General features: G+C 46.3%; 1 protein-coding gene across 15 annotated transcripts in view; it reads right to left on the bottom strand.

Annotated features, from left to right (window-relative positions):
- The window catches only part of LOC106609740 (neuron navigator 3), a 238,463-nt gene that overhangs the window by 157,181 nt on the left and 64,270 nt on the right, over positions 1-17,012 (bottom strand). For all 15 annotated transcript variants that reach the window (XM_082977814.1, XM_082977810.1, XM_082977811.1 and 12 more), the window contains exons 2-3: positions 11,889-12,006; positions 10,885-10,937 (exon numbers count right to left, since the gene is read on the bottom strand). In XM_082977814.1, the coding sequence (XP_082833940.1) occupies positions 10,885-10,937; positions 11,889-12,006 (171 nt within the window). The remainder of the gene's footprint in view (positions 1-10,884; positions 10,938-11,888; positions 12,007-17,012) is intronic.

The raw sequence follows: 17,012 nt of genomic DNA, 5'->3' as shown, positions 1-17,012 counted from the left end.
CGGAGTGACGTGCTGAGCACCATACATTATGGGCATCATTTCCCAATTAAGTCTCTTCCAATTAAGTTGCTAGCTAGCAAAGTATCAAATACACATTCGTGTTGTTCCGTTGAGGGCGGTTGTGGGGGAGGGGGGCTACCCGACAAATCCAGATGCACAAAGCATCTGTGGAAATTAGTGTCATATAAACACAGATGAAATGTAACTAACGGGACACGCATGGTATCACCTCAGCCTCCTTGGACTAATGTTTCAATAATTCTGTTTTAAATGGCTACTTTAAAAATATTTACAACGTCAAGTCAAATATCCACGGGTGCCTTCACGCAGCTCCGTGCATCTGTTAGCCAGGCAGGGAGAGGGGGAGGACAGAGACTAGAGAGGCAGGGCATGTTGAACAGGCGACACAAAGACAGTGGAGTCAACCCATAGGAAAACAGACAATAGATCTGTCCGGGAGAGTGAGAGACCTGCATTCTGTCTGATCGTTTTAAAAGAAAATACTAAAACGTAACTGATCAAACGGGAGGCAATGTTCTGCAAATGACATTCTGACGTTCTCACCAGAAAGCTATTAGATCAGAGCTACAACTGATGATCTTCTGTCGGTCTTTAGATTTAAATGAGGTAAACAAAGCAGAAGGGTCATTTAAAGCGTTGTTGGTAAGTGCAGACTTAATGTTCCACTGCTTTTTGGCTAAATAAACTGCCATTTTGGTGGGCGGTTTGGCTTTGTGATACATTTTAACGGCTTCTCGAGGAACTTGGATCATTTCTTGCTCCGATGTCAATTGACATTTTACAGATCCACATAAGTCATTAAAAGCAATTTGCAAATGGAACATTTTGATGAGGCACATTTCACCAAATTTGCACTTTCGGGAACTGACAAGAACACAAACATACACCATCGGAAAATGACTGCTGATTTTAGGCAAGCACAATTGACATAATACTGAAGTCCTCTTGTTCAAGTTTATTGTTGTTGGAGTTATAATCATCTTAAATCAAACCATGTTTAATTCACACACTGCACAGATCAAAATGAGGCTCTGATGCTGAATAAATGTTTGCAGTTTAATTTGCTCGCATCGCTCCCAAGTCCCAAAAATGTGTGTTGAGGCACTTTAGGTCTCTCTAACGGTTTCAAGTAACCGCCACATTTGGAAAGTGTTATCCCTCAGACATAACTGTCAAATACAAATGGGCCCACGCCTCAATTACAATTGATCTTCGCCAAAAGCAATCTGTTTCAAAACAACACAGATACCTTACGTTGGTGTTTCACCACGGCTCAGAACAACACAGAATACCTTACGTTGGTGCTTCACCACGGCTCAGAACAACACAGATACCTTACGTTGGTGCTTCACCACGGCTCAGAACAACACAGAATACCTTACGTTGGTGCTTCACCACGGCTCAGAACAGCACAGAATACCTTACGTTGGTGCTTCACCACGGCTCAGAACAACACAGAATACCTTACGTTGGTGCTTCACCACGGCTCAGAACAACACAGAATACCTTACGTTGGTGTTTCACCACGGCTCAGAACAGCACAGAATACCTTACGTTGGTGCTTCACCACGGCTCAGAACAGCACAGAATACCTTACGTTGGTGCTTCACCACGGCTCAGAACAACACAGAATACCTTACGTTGGTGCTTCACCACGGCTCAGAACAACACAGAATACCTTACGTTGGTGCTTCACCACGGCTCAGAACAGCACAGAATACCTTACGTTGGTGCTTCACCACGGCTCAGAACAGCACAGAATACCTTACGTTGGTGCTTCACCACGGCTCAGAACAACACAGAATACCTTACGTTGGTGCTTCACCACGGCTCAGAACAACACAGAATACCTTACGTTGGTGCTTCACCACGGCTCAGAACAGCACAGAATACCTTACGTTGGTGCTTCACCACGGCTCAGAACAGCACAGAATACCTTACGTTGGTGCTTCACCACGGCTCAGAACAACACAGAATACCTTACGTTGGTGCTTCACCACGGCTCAGAACAGCACAGAATACCTTACGTTGGTGCTTCACCACGGCTCAGAACAGCACAGAATACCTTACGTTGGTGCTTCACCACGGCTCAGAACAACACAGAATACCTTACGTTGGTGCTTCACCACGGCTCAGAACAACACAGAATACCTTACGTTGGTGCTTCACCACGGCTCAGAACAGCACAGAATACCTTACGTTGGTGCTTCACCACGGCTCAGAACAGCACAGAATACCTTACGTTGGTGCTTCACCACGGCTCAGAACAGCACAGAATACCTTACGTTGGTGCTTCACCACGGCTCAGAACAGCACAGAATACCTTACGTTGGTGTTTCACCAGGGCTCAGAACAACACAGAATACCTTACGTTGGTGCTTCACCACGGCTCAGAACAACACAGAATACCTTACGTTGGTGCTTCACCATGGCTCAGAACAACACAGAATACCTTACGTTGGTGCTTCACCACGGCTCAGAACAACACAGATACCTTACGTTGGTGTTTCACCACGGCTCAGAACAACACAGAATACCTTACGTTGGTGCTTCACCACGGCTCAGAACAACACAGAATACCTTACGTTGGTGCTTCACCATGGCTCAGAACAACACAGAATACCTTACGTTGGTTCTTCACCACGGCTCAGAACAACACAGATACCTTTCTCACTTTACCCTCAGAGGAGCCTGTACTGCCACTAACTCAGTGCTATGCTAAGAGTGCTTCAAAAGCTGGCAGGGACCCATGTAAGCATTTTTACTTTACAAACCTGTCCCATTGAGTTTGAACACTGTCAGAACAGAAGGGTGAACACAGCCCGGCTGTGGTGGTGATGGGCCATACATTCCTGTGGGCCCTTGTCTAATGAGTGTAATGAGCAAGCCGATGATTTAGGCTAGAACGTCACATAACTGAGATGCTTTACAGCATGATGGTGCTTTAATCACTGTAGTCGGGCCTGGGCTTTGAACTCCACATGTTAACCGGCCGACGAGGCCTCCTCTCGCTCTGAAACTGAAAACAGCTGAGGGAAACAGAGAGGTTTAAAGGGGAGAAGAAACTTGACCAAGACCATTTATTTGTTTGTTCTTGATGTACTTGGCTCTTAAGGTGAGGTTTTTCTGGTTTAAAGAGGCAATCTGCCATCGAAACAACAACAAGGCAGATCCCCTGCCTCTGTTTTGGTAAAAAGCTGAGGGATATGCCTGGAGAAATGTAACCACTCTCAAATTCACAGACAGAGCTATGGATGCAAGGACTGATCAAAGACATCACAATTATATTTTTACGCATGTTTTGAGGCTTACAGTGTTTGTTTACATTTACAATGTTTACAAACACTGGAATAAAACAAGCTTATATGTTGGGTTCTGATGGGGTACACAGTTGAAAGAAGGTCATGTGGCATTTAGAAGTTATATTCTTCAAGAATCAATAGGAATATGTCATTCATTTAGAAGTCCAAAAATGGATGTAGCAAACTACAGATTGCCCCTTTAAGGCTTTTTGTGATGTATGTTACAGCAAAGGTGAGGCAGTTGGTGCTTTCACTCTCTGCTGCCTGCCGCTTCTGAAACCAACCTGAAAGGAAGTGGCTCATGCTCTCCCCCAACGACACACCATCGTTCTCCATTAATGTACCCCCTCTTTTTCTTTCTCTCTCTTATCCCTCCTTCACCTCAGCAGTCAGCTCTATAGGGGGCTGACACGCTGCCTTTTCCATCGATCCCCAACCCCCTTCAGAGCAGGCCCATCACCCTCCATGCATCCAAAGTGGGCGACAGCTGATAAGCCATGAATCAAAATGGAGTCGCTCAAGCGGTCTACTGCCATTGATAGGCACGGCTGGCACAAACGACTGGCACATTACAGCAGAGGGGGCTTCTATACCACATCATCCCGGGGTAATCAAATCCAATGTAAGGAGCTGGCTCCAATCTAATATCAGTCAAGCTCTGGATAGCAGGTGTGTGAGGGTTAATCTAATATCAGTCAAGCTCTGGATAGCAGGTGTGTGAGGGTTAATCTAATAACAGTCAAGCTCTGGATAGCAGGTGTGTGAGGGTTAATCTAATATCAGTCAAGCTCTGGATAGCAGGTGTGTGAGGGTTAATCTAATATCAGTCAAGCTCTGGATAGCAGGTGTGTGAGGGTTAATCTAATATCAGTCAAGCTCTGGATAGCAGGTGTGTGAGGGTTAATCTAATATCAGTCAAGCTCTGGATGGTGGGTGTGTGAGGGTTAATCTAATATCAGTCAAGCTCTGGATGGTGGGTGTGTGAGGGTTAATCTAATATCAGTCAAGCTCTGGATAGCAGGTGTGTGAGGGTTAATCTAATATCAGTCAAGCTCTGGATGGTGGGTGTGTGAGGGTTAATCTAATATCAGTCAAGCTCTGGATAGCAGGTGTGTGAGGGTTAATCTAATATCAGTCAAGCTCTGGATAGCAGGTGTGTGAGGGTTAATCTAATATCAGTCAAGCTCTGGATAGCAGGTGTGTGAGGGTTAATCTAATATCAGTCAAGCTCTGGATGGTGTGTGTGTGATGGTTAATCTAATAACAGTCAAGCTCTGGATAGCAGGTGTGTGAGGGTTAATCTAATAACAGTCAAGCTCTGGATAACAGGTGTGTGAGGATAAATGCATATCTTAGTTACTCAACATAGATTTTGGGTGACAGTCCTAATCATCTCCAATGACTGGTTCTTTCATACGGCTGTCAGAGAGGGCAGGTTTTACACAAACCCTTGAAACTTGGGAAATATACCGTCTCTTTCCTATGTTAATGAACTTGTGTTTTATTTCATTTCCCCTGTTCCTCAGTGTAAAGAGGACTTCATTAATAGTTATGTTAGTTATTTCGCAGCTTTAGCAGAGCGGGCAAGCTTCTTATTGGGGCTGGAGAATTCCTACATTGAATTGTCTTGCTGAATGTTTTCAAATTATATCAAAGAGGACTTTATTCCACCATTGTATTCATTTTCTTGAAGACGAATACAGAAACACAGGGAGCTCTGGTCTGCAAAAATACAACCCTGTTCAAAAATACACAAATAGAATAGCCAAGAGGAATTTTTTCAGCCATTAAAATTCCTTCAGCATTAGTATAATCCGTCAACCAGTAGTATCCACAGCTTGGTAGCTAAGAATTCACCCCTACCACTATGACTTCCTCATACGTGTGTCCAGCAGTGCAACAATGCAGGCGGAAGTTGCTGTCGACAGGCTACAATGGGAGCTCTGTCTATCGTGTCTGAGGCTCATCACAGAGGGGACCAGCAGGGTCAAGTGTTGGCATCTGAAAATGTCCGTCTACATAACCTGCTGGCCAGTCAAGTAGCAAGGTGGGAAATGCCTTCGCAGCTCGCACCATTTCCTGCCACCGACGACCTCACACGACCCCCAATAGCTACCGAGCCAAACTAAACTGTGGGTGCATCCCAAATAGCATCTCTATTACATAAATAGTGCACTACGTTTGACCAGGGTGCCATTTAGGATGAATCCCATGTCTCTGCGCCAGGGCTGAGACTTTAGAGGAAAGGACATTGTGACGATCCTCACAATTGATTGAAACTGTGACACTACACCTATCACACTGAAGGTGATTGAGAGGGTGGCTGTGTCGAGACAGTTAAGGCAGAATGGAACGAAATGAAAGTCGCAAGGAAAAGTGAAGGGTCTTTTTCAGAGCTGAAATCTCTTGGAGCGTAAATGGACTGTCCATAAAAAAAGTATTTTGGGAAGTGTACCATATTTATGGAGAACATGAGGGAAAGCGAGATGGAGGCAAAGAGGGAGAGAGAGAAAGAAAGAGTGACAGACAGATGGAGGCGGTCAGGAACTACAGCTTTGTCAGAGAGAGAACAGAGATAGATCAAAGGTTAGCAATCCCCTGGCAGAACCTTTTTAACAAGTCAGCTTTTTCCCCTTTTAACAGGACATCTGTCGAGCCCTCTTTTTTATAATGAGGGATTAAAAGAGTCCATGTGGGGTACAATTGGGACATAACAGGCCTGTAGGTGTTCCCTCTTCAGTTCTAGAATAGTCTACTGTGTAGACACATGAAAGGGTTGGCCCCACCCCCAGAAAATGTGTCCTCCCATGGCCTGGACTTCATGGAGGAAGAATGGAAATTGGATGACGGTTTGGAGCAAATCCATGGCAGTGAGCAATGAGATAGAAACTCGAATAGAGATGCACAGCTTCAATCCTCCACAGACCAGCTGATTTTCATTCATTTAACTAGGCACATATTTCTACCTGGGAGAGGTGCATGCGCTGCCAATGGATAACATTCATCATGTAAGTGGGAGAGAGAAAGGAAAAGCAGCAGGACTGTAGAATACGACGGCCAGAGTTGTGACTAGAGAATGATTCTATCCAACTCCATTTATAAATGGTGAAAACACTGTTCCAACTATCCAGCTGCTCACGGCAACTTCAGGTCAATGATCTATTCCAGGGGAATTCAACTCTTACCCTACGAGGTCCAGGGTACTGCTGGTTTTTCTGTTCAACCTGATAATTCATTGCACCCAGCTGGTATCCCAGGTCTAAATCAGGGGAACAGTAACAACAAGTAGGGGAACAGGCTTTGAGGTCCAGATTTGAATGAGAGGGATAAATGGCATCATAGTGACACCCAGGGACAGTCCCCAGCCTCACGTCATGAACATTCAAATGTCGCATCATTACCAGACCAACTGATCATCATCTCACAAGGATAGGCTTGACAGCTGGAGCGGGAAAATCCAATAACCAACCTGTGCAATAAAACACTGCAGATGTTGAACAGTGTAGCCACAAAGGAACTCACGCCTACACTTCACACCAGGTATACATGATCCATCTAAGAATGCTAATACCACACTGACAGTGTCGGGCGAACGAGGTTAATGGGATGGGCGCATGCTGCGTGTCCCTCATCCGTCCGTCTTGCGCACCTGCCAACAGATTGGCCACAGATGGCGCCGGGCTGCTTCACGAGTCCTTAACCAACACCTAACTCTGTTATACCTTCTATGTGACCATGTGACCATGTGACCATGTGACAGGAGAAGGAACCAACCAACCTCACTTCAACTGACTAATGCAGCTTGAGGCTCTCTCTGAAGGAAAAGAATAGGTTAAAGTGCTGCTCGGGGAAATCCGGCATCACTGCCTCAAGTCTCTGTAAAAATAAAGATAATCACTTTATTATCCCCACGGGGAAAGTTTGTTTACGGCGCTGTGCATACATTAAAACACATCACCAAGCATAGACGAAGGACATATGGAAACAATTACAGACAACTAATTCAATCAGAATAGCGATTCTATGATTCATCTGTAAAACTACACATCAGTACAGTGCCAACCACAGGAACACCGGGGCTTGTTAGACTCCAGCGACTTCAGAAGGACAGTGAACTGAGCACACGTCATGTCTACGTTCCGCTGATGTGTGCTGCGGTGGACTAACGACGCCATAAATGAGCTTTATTTTTCTGCTGAACAGAGCCTTTTACGATCCAGGCTGTCATTCCCTGTCAGACCATCATTTCTTCACCAACGACTAAAGAAGAAGAAGACTGCTCCGTTCAAGGGCCCTGTTTGTTCATATCTAATTCCCCTGGCTACTCCATATACAATTAGAGAAGTGTCGCTGTCAGAAAGCCTTAGATGTAACAGTGGAAGAGAAGCGTGAAACATGCTGTGAGATGAAAGAGACGCTTAAAAGACGCGGAGCTCCGACGTGGTGTCTTAATGAACAGCGTGTGAGTTCCTCCCCACATGGCTAACCCAGTGTAAAGAGACATAATCAGACTGTAATCCCTTTACACTGCCTTGTCCTTGAGAGAATCTCAATTGCATTTTCTTGATTCCTTGCATCCTCTCTCCTCGCCTCCTTCTCAAAACCCATTGGATGAAATGAGCAGAGGAACCTCCCCTCTGACCATTTCATCCATTGGGTTTTGAGGAGACCAACAACAAAAAAACACCCAGGAAAAATGTACTTACTATGACTGAGATATGTGGTTTTCCCACCAAACTCTCTTAAGATGAATGCACTAACTGTAAGTGTCTCTGAGCGGCTGCTATATGACTCAAATGTAAATGAGAGAGGATGTGCTAGGAAACACATTTGAGATTCTTCTCTTGTTTGGCTCAGCCTGCCTCTGAAAAGCAGTCGTCCAGTCTCCCCACTGAGACTATATTGTACTGTGGGTCAGGATGTGGTCTACAGAAACTCTGTCTCAGTTCCCAGCAAACCCAACCCCAAACACACCAAGCAGCATGTTTGAAGAAAGGTTTGCTCGGAATTCCAGAATCGACCACCGAGAATGGCATGCCTCTTGGAATCGCTACCATCCCTCACATGTAAAGTATTCAAGGTTTCCTCCGACGTTTTCTCACCCCTGGTACCCCCAGTTAGCAGGGATGCCATACCTCTTGCTCTTTCACTAATGGAGAACAAATGTGTTGGGGTCAGTTGATGTTCACTACTGGCTGGCTGGCCTTAGACGAGCTCCTAGCCACGTTCTCTTCCAGCCAGATCAACTAGCCGACCTGAGCAGAGTCAGATCAATGGGAGAGAGTCTATTATGCAATTTAGTCGGTGAAGTATAGCTGGAGCCGTGTTGGAGAGAAGACTGTTCCTCCTACTTCCTCAGACAATAAGAGATGCTCCTCACCTGCTGAAAATATTTTCTTCAGTGTTGTTCAGCTACACAGCTACAATCTCCAAAAAGCTCAATGAACAAGACTTAAGGAATGAGTCATTTCTCCGCTCAGTAGTGGTGATATAGATGGACTGACTCACTTTACATTACAGAGCCCTTAGTACAGTGTAATTACTCCAGTTAGTAATGTAATTACTCATTTTTACACTGTATTTCACCCTGTAGCTTAGGGTAAGGGTTGCTGCTCTAAGTCCTATGAAACAATGAGTAACTACAATATTATTAAGAGATTTTACACAGTGATAGCAACACTAACGTAACGTGTTACGGAATTGGACGTTTGCCTAATATGGATATCCGTAGGTAGTCACTGCAATGCCACGTTAGCAGTGTTCAGTTTCCTTCTTCAGTATCCCTCACATCATCCCATCCTGTCAATCGTCCACTATCAAGCTGAATGGTATGTAAAGCCAGTCAGGTCCCACTCACAGCACCTATGCTTCCCATCAACAGTTGAATGCAGGGCTCTCCAACCCTGTTCCTGGAGAGCTACCGTCCTGTAGGTTTTAACTCCAATCCTGACCCTGGAGAGATACCCTCCTGTAGGTTTTAACTCCAACCCTGACCCTGGAGAGATACCCTCCTGTAGGTTTTAACTCCAACCCTGTTCCTGGAGAGATACCCTCCTGTAGGTTTTAACTCCAACCCTAACCCTGGAGAGATACCCTCCTGTAGGTTTTAACTTCAACCCTAACCCTGGAGAGCTACCAACCCCAGCTGTAACTAACCTGATTCATATTATCAACCAGCTAATGATTAGAATCAGGTGTGCTAGGTTAGGGTTGAAGTTAAAACCTACAGGAGGGTATCTCTCCAGGGTCAGGGTTGGAGTTAAAACCTACAGGAGGGTATCTCTCCAGGGTCAGGGTTGGAGTTAAAACCTACAGGAGGGTATCTCTCCAGGGTCAGGATTGGAGTTAAAACCTACAGGACGGTAGCTCTCCAGGAACAGGGTTGGAGTTAAAACCTACAGGAGGGTATCTCTCCAGGGTTAGGGTTGGAGTTAAAACCTACAGGAGGGTATCTCTCTAGGGTCAGGGTTGGAGTTAAAACCTACAGGAGGGTATCTCTCCAGGAACAGGGTTGGAGTTAAAACCTACAGGAGGGTATCTCTCTAGGGTCAGGGTTGGAGTTAAAACCTACAGGAGGGTATCTCTCCAGGGTCAGGGTTGGAGTTAAAACCTACAGGAGGGTATCTCTCCAGGGTCAGGGTTGGAGTTAAAACCTACAGCCTCTGAGGCTCATGCTGGATCAATGGGCTTTGAGTGACTGAGACAAAGAGTGGACATACATACACACACACACACACACACACACACACACACACACACACACACACACACACACACACACACACACACCCACACACACACACACACACACACACTACACAGGCACACACACATTACACAGGCACACACACATTACACAGGCACACACACATTACACAGGCAGACACACATAAACAGGCACCTCCTCCAGCACAAATCCTTTAGGGACAGGGGTGGCTGGCGTCTGGACCTGCATTTCTGTGGGCTTGTAGGGGAGAGCCCTTAGTGACCAGTGTGTCACAGTGGACCAGACCCAGCTCTAGCCACAAACACAGGGCTTTGGCCAAACACCAACCCTGTTGGGTTTACTGTAAGACAGAAGCCTGGTCTGTAATCCCCCCTCAGAATCCATTAAAACTACACTCAGACTACACGGCAATACAGCTAGCTAAGTCGCTTTTAATTACACTAGTGTAAAAGATGCCAAACCAGACGGACAAAGTGAGAGAACCCACTGAATTATAGTTAGATTGAGAGGTAATCGTCAAGCTGTGGGCTGTGTGCAATTAGACATTATGCATTTAGAGTCACATCATTGAAATAGTATATTCTTGGCTAAGAGATTTTTGCAATTAGGACCATAGCAGTCAGCCTTCTGTGGTCTCTGAATAGTACTGTTATGTTTCCTGCAATACAATCAAACATGTTCATGACAGTACCCTGAAAGACCTACAAAACATGTCCTCAAGTACACAGACTGCAATTCTTAACCAGGCCAACGTTTCAATACCATGACAGCAAAAATAAAAAGAGTAATAATACTATCACCTCCACAAGAAGAAAGGTGAACTAGCAGACTCACCATGTGTGATTGACTCCTGGGGCTGGCATTGATGTCCTCCACTTTCTCATTAGCTGGAAGAAGAACAACAACAAAAAACTTAAGTGTGAAACCTTCCCACAAGAAGAAGTGCCTAAACACACAGTGGCATCAGTGACCCTTCTGAGTTAGAGGACTTCTAGTCTAGTCTGGTGGAGGAGCCCTTACAGAGCTCAGCAACAGGAAGGGCATGGATCTCTCTCTCTCTCTCTGTGTGTGTGTGTGTGTGTGTGTGTGTGTGTGTGTGTGTGTGTGTGTGTGTGTGTGTGTGTGTGTGTGTGTGTGTGTGTGTGTGTGTGTGTGTGTGTGTGTGTGTGTGTGTGTGTGGACGTGCGATTCTGTGTGTGTGTGTGTGTGTGTGTGTGTGTGTGTGTGTGTGTGTGTGTGTGTGTGTGTGTGTGTGTGTGTGTGTGTGTGTGTGTGTGTGAGTGTGTGTGTGGACGTGCGATTCTCTGTGTTTGTGTGTGTGTGTGTAGGAATGCCCCCTGCCCAACCACGGAGCAGTGAAAGTTTGGGAAAAGAAAAGTCTCTGCTAATTCATCAGCTGCTGCCTGAGTGTTACTGACGCGGGATCTCAGGCCATTGTCTGTTGTGGAGAGCAGGGGTAAAGTTTCAAGACAGCCCGGGAGGTGGGAAAAAGAGAGAGGCAGAGCATCAACACCAGCCACTCTAGGCTAGCTAAAAGATACACATGGGAGACACATGGTTCAATAGAGCAGGACTAGTTTTCAGTCTGTGTGTAGTGGGCTGCCAGGGCTGGAGCTCCTCTCCTGACAGAGACCAGTTGTAAATGAAGATAAAGCCTTTGTGTTCCGTCTAAATGCCTGCACCGTTACGTTTTATAGCTGGGTATATGGAGAGTTTCCCTCAGCCTAACAAGTGAGGTTAAGTCAGGAGTGTGTGTGTGTGTGTGTGTGTGTGTGTGTGTGTGTGTGTGTGTGTGTGTGTGTGTGTGTGTGTGTGTGTACGTGTGTGTGTTCTCTCACCGATGATCTGGATGATTTCTGCCAGCAGAACTCCGTCAGCAATGTCTATGGTCAGGTCCTTGATGAGTCGAGGGCAGCCAGACTTGGTCAGGTAGTGGTTGGCCCAGTCTGTATAAATCTACAACATAGAAGACAATATGGGGTAAGGGTGGGATCTATAACTGTAGACAAAGAGAAAGGAGAGAGAAAGGAGAGAGAGAGAAAGGAGAGAGAGCGAGAGAGAGAAAGGAGAGAGAGAGAGAGAGAGAAAGGAGAGAGCGAGAGAGAGAGACACCGATGGAAGCTGGCAGGATCTTCAGCTTTATCAGCGAGAGACAGAGACAGAGAGAGAGAGGGAGAGAGACAGAGAGAGAGAGAGACAGAGAGACAGAGAGAGATATACAGAGAGAGAGATATAGAGAGATACAGAGAGAGAGAGAAATAGAGAGAAAGACAGAGAGAAAGAGAGAGAAAGACAGAGAGAAAGAGAAAGAGAGAGAGACAAAGAGGGAGACAGAAACAGAGAGAGAGCGAAAGAGAGAGAGAGAGAGCGAGCGAAAGAGAGAGAGAGAGCGAGAGAGAGCAAAAGAGCGAGACAGAGCGGGAGAGAGGAGAGAGTGAAAGTTCTATAACTTGATCTGAGTGCTTGGCATTTCCTATTTGAGGTATGAGTCAGGTTTGTTTTAGTACCACGGTCACTGCTGACCTCGACCACACAGAATAACAAACACAGGCTTCCTTAGTCCTCCTACATCCCAGAATCAGACGGCCCAGTTCCATCTCAACATAAGTAGCACACAGCACACCAGTGAGTATTAACCAAACAATGGATTCCCAATACATCTCTCCAACACAAACACAAATATTTGATCAAAGACAGACGCTTACAACATGAGGATGACTCGCTGGGTTTATGAGCTCAGTCTGCAGGACTGGGAAGGAGATCAGATCAGCCTTTTAAAGAAGAGATCCAACCTGCTACTAACGCATCTCCAGCGGGAAGTTTAACTGCTGTTACTGTAGGTCTTGCAATAGAATCCATAAACCGATTAGGACTAGGACGATGCCAGTATAGTGGTATCGTGGCTAGGAAACAAAACAGCAAACGGATTTAACTTCTTTAGGAAAACAGCCCTAATGATGGAAACAAACATCATTATGTTGTCATCCAGAGTCACATTTATTTATTTTCCAAGTTATAGAACACAATATGTTACATACAGCAGGTTTTTAAAGAACCAAAGAGTTGTCTGTTTCATGTTTTCATTTTTGCCATGGAAAAAACTTTGTGATACTGGTATCGTCACGGCCCTCAAACCAATAGGTTGATTTGTTAGCTATGTACTGTACTCGTGATTGAAACTAACAGCTGCAGAGATTTTGACGAGGTCTGTTAGGGGGCATTACTTCTGCGGTTTATCCTTGCATTTCTACAACTCTCTTCAGGCAGTCCCCTATCTATCTCACTGCACACTCATTTTGAGGGGATCATCTTTTCATACTATCTATCTGCCTGCAGGAGGAGGGAACCACAGGGAGGGCAGGATGAACAAAAGTGTCTGCAGCGTTTTCAGAGCAGCGAGGCCGTGCGTTACTCATGGAAATACTCAGACAGACACAAAAGGGCTCTTCTTCTTCTTCCCTGACAGACTTTATTTTCACCGGGTTCTCTGGGGGGTACTTTGAAAAAGGCGTACCTCAGGGGTCCGTTGTGGAGCCGCTCAAAGATGCCCGCCACCATACCAGAGCCTCACGCTCTTCTTGTTATCCTCAGATTAATTCAAAAAAGCAAGAGGGCTGTTTTTTTTCATATCCTACGTGTGTTTGTGGGAGGACTCAAAATCCGCTTAGGGACTCTGTGGAGGGGTTTTGTCTGTGACTTTCAGTCCACTGGTGGTCTACTAATAATGCCATTGACTGAAACTCAGTTAAAACCACTTCAATATCACCAAAGAAGCGGTTTTAAAAGGAACACTTGATAGAGAGATTAAAATATGTACGTATATGCAGATTATAGGCACTTTACATCTACCAGCCTATGGTTCCCATTTCCCAGCAACTCCCTCATAAAAACCAAGCTCCTTATTAGGAAATTATCCCTTTTCCCCCCTCTGCCTCACACACTGCTCCCAATTAACGGTGTTTCTCGCTCTTTCAGGGAACGGGGCACGTATCCTTCAAAGACAACTCCTTTCAAAGGTTTTGTCTGTTGTGGTTTTGTTCGCTGGTTTCTCTCTGATGAGGGAAGCATTAAAGAGAACCAGGGAGAGGCGGGAAGCACCTTCGTTAGACACACACACACACACAGCACGTGTTGGAGTACAGTACACACACTTTTAAACCAGGTCCCACTAGGCCTCACCACCACTACTGCCTGAGGAGGGGGAACAACCACAGTGTGGAGAAGAGCCTCACATTCCGACACCTCTGGTCACGGAAGCCGCGGGAAATACTATGACGGCTGAGGGATATGGAGAACGGACCGGGTTCATCACATCTCTACTAATTGCTGCGACAGATAATACCAAGTATGCACCGGGGCGGCCAGGGGCCGGGGTTTGGAATGCCAGGGGGTACAGTAAGTAACAGAAACTTCCTCAAAGAGAGGAGCCTGCAGAGGAGGAAGGTGCTCTTGATCCTCTGCACCACCTTCCTCCCTCTCTTCCCCCTTTCCCAGAAAATAAGAGTGAATCAGGAGAGTGCTGCATTGACACAATCACAGGGAGAGAGGGAGAGCGAGTTTCCTCTGCCAGGGATGTCTCTGGTAAAAGGGCAGTGTTCAATCAGCTTTTTGACACGAGTGGAGAGACACGAGGGGAGGTGTGCCTCATCAAGACGGATTCAATTAAATTCACCACAAGCCATTGTTTTGGTGAGCGAGAAACTGACTGCATCCGTCAACTGGAGGAAACATTTGGAGTTGTTTGTTAGGGTTTTTCTGTCCAGCCAAACGTGAATTCCCACCGCCCAGCCAAACAAACAACATGCTCAACACTAGAATTAAATGGTGCTTATTCTCTAATGATGATTGCATAAATTGCCATCACATTCAGAAATGTTGGAATAATTGACAACCTGAAAAGCTAGCGGGGCTCCATGGTGTTAAACAACATTCCACTATTCCTACGCCACAAAATGGCACCCTATGCCGTATAGTGCACTACTTTTGACCAGACCATATGGGCCTGCTCAAAAGTAGTGCACTAAATAGGGAATATGGTGCCATTTTGGGACACATCCTATGAAGTAAATGGGTCTGACAGAAAAGAGAAAATGATTACAAAGCAGTCTCTAAATCAGATAATGTCATGGAGGGAAAAAGTAAGGACACTGGTTCAAGGTGAATCTATACCCCCCAATGTATTCATTACAGCAAAGTTAGACAAACCAGCCAGTATGTGATCTGAACCTACACACAAACCACAACAACAGATTGACAAAGAACCTGCCTAGCCAACTTCTATAATTAATTTCAAACTCAACTAAGCAGCCAGCCTGAACCTACCCCTGTCTGAGACACTGGCGGTAAACATGAACAGCTTCTCATTCACTCTCCTCTTCCCTTTGTCTTCACTGTTGTTGCTGTTCATTCAGTCTCTTTAAGCCCCTTAAATAGAGAATCACTGTTCAACATTTCGTGCGTCACTGTGTCAGTTTCCCTGACTCATTATTTTATTTTCTTGCTAACAGCTCTGACTTGCAATTCTATCCAGCTAACAAACGGTGTCGGGCAACGTCAGAACAAACACTGACTGACAATGGCACGTCTAACAGAAGCCCTAACATCAGCCGTGCCACTCTCAACGTTCATAGAGAATAATGACATCAGGACACACACACACACACACACACACACACACACACACACACACACACACACACCACACACACCTCTCACGCACAAGCCCACACCCCCTTCTCCCTCCATCCAAGCTCCCCGGAGCAGTTACAATAACTATCTATTCTCCAGTGATGCTAGCTACAGAGCTGTCAATGTACCTGTTATGAAGCCATCTCCCTCAGCGTCAGGCTCCTGTACAGATAAGCAATCAGCTTTCACGCCAGTGTTAGTGCCTTGCGGCGAGCAGACTGCTTTACAGTCGGAGCACAATGCAGTGTCTATGGCTGCGCAGGTACTGCCGGCAACCTGCAGTGGCCCCTTAATACCTCTGGGGGGAGCCAGCCAGCTACCGAGGCGAGACAGAGCCTCAGGGCTTGAGGGACTGAAGCAGACCTGTCTGTGACTTTATACAGGCCAAGGGTATTCACTGTGCTGTGGAAGTCGAAGCGGTGGTCTTTTATCACTGATATGTGTAGCAGAGAAGGATGGGATTTAACACACACACTCACAAACGCATGCACACACACACACACACACACACACACACACACACACACACACACACACACACACACACACACCTCATTAACACCCAGTAGTTCATATGACGATGAGGCCAAACATGACACTGAGGTGAAGACGGACATATGAACTCACACACCTGCAAACACGCTACACACCACAGCAATAATATGTCCAATATGTCCATTTGAGAGGAGGGCTGGGGGGATAAAGAGAGGGAGGTTGTGTCTGGGGTTGTGTCTGGGGTTGAGTCTGGGGTTGAGTCTGGGGTTGTGTCTGGAGTTGTGTCTGGAGTTGTGTGTGGGGTTGTGTGTGGGGTTGTGTGTGGGGTTGTGTGTGGGGTTGTGTGTGGGGTTGTGTGTGGGGTTGAGTCTGGGGTTGAGTCTGGGGTTGAGTCTGGGTTGTGTGTGGGATTGTGTGTGGGGTTGTGTGTGGGGTTGTGTGTGGGGTTGAGTCTGGGGTTGAGTCTGGGGTTGAGTCTGGGGTTGAGTCTGGGGTTGTGTCTGGGGTTGGGTGTGGGGTTGTGTCTGGGGTTGGGTGTGGGGTTGTGTCTGGGGTTGGGTGTGGGGTTGGGTCTGGGGTTGGGTGTGGGGTTGGGGTTGGGTGTGGGGTTGGGTCTGGGGTTGGGTCTGGGGTTGGGTGTGGGGTTGTGTCTGGGGTTGGGTGTGGGGTTGTGTCTGGGGTTGTGTCTGGGGTTGTGTCTGGGGTTGTGTCTGGGGTTGTGTCTGGGGTTGTGTCTGGGGTTGTGTCTAGGGTTGTGACTAGGGTTGTGTCTAGGGTTG

Source organism: Salmo salar, chromosome 07 (genome assembly GCF_965601325.2).
Source record: "Salmo salar chromosome 07, fSalSal1, whole genome shotgun sequence".
NCBI classification, from domain to species: domain Eukaryota; kingdom Metazoa; phylum Chordata; class Actinopteri; order Salmoniformes; family Salmonidae; genus Salmo; species Salmo salar.
Note: the sequence above shows the minus strand (reverse complement) of the source record. Positions and strands in the feature narration are given on the sequence as shown.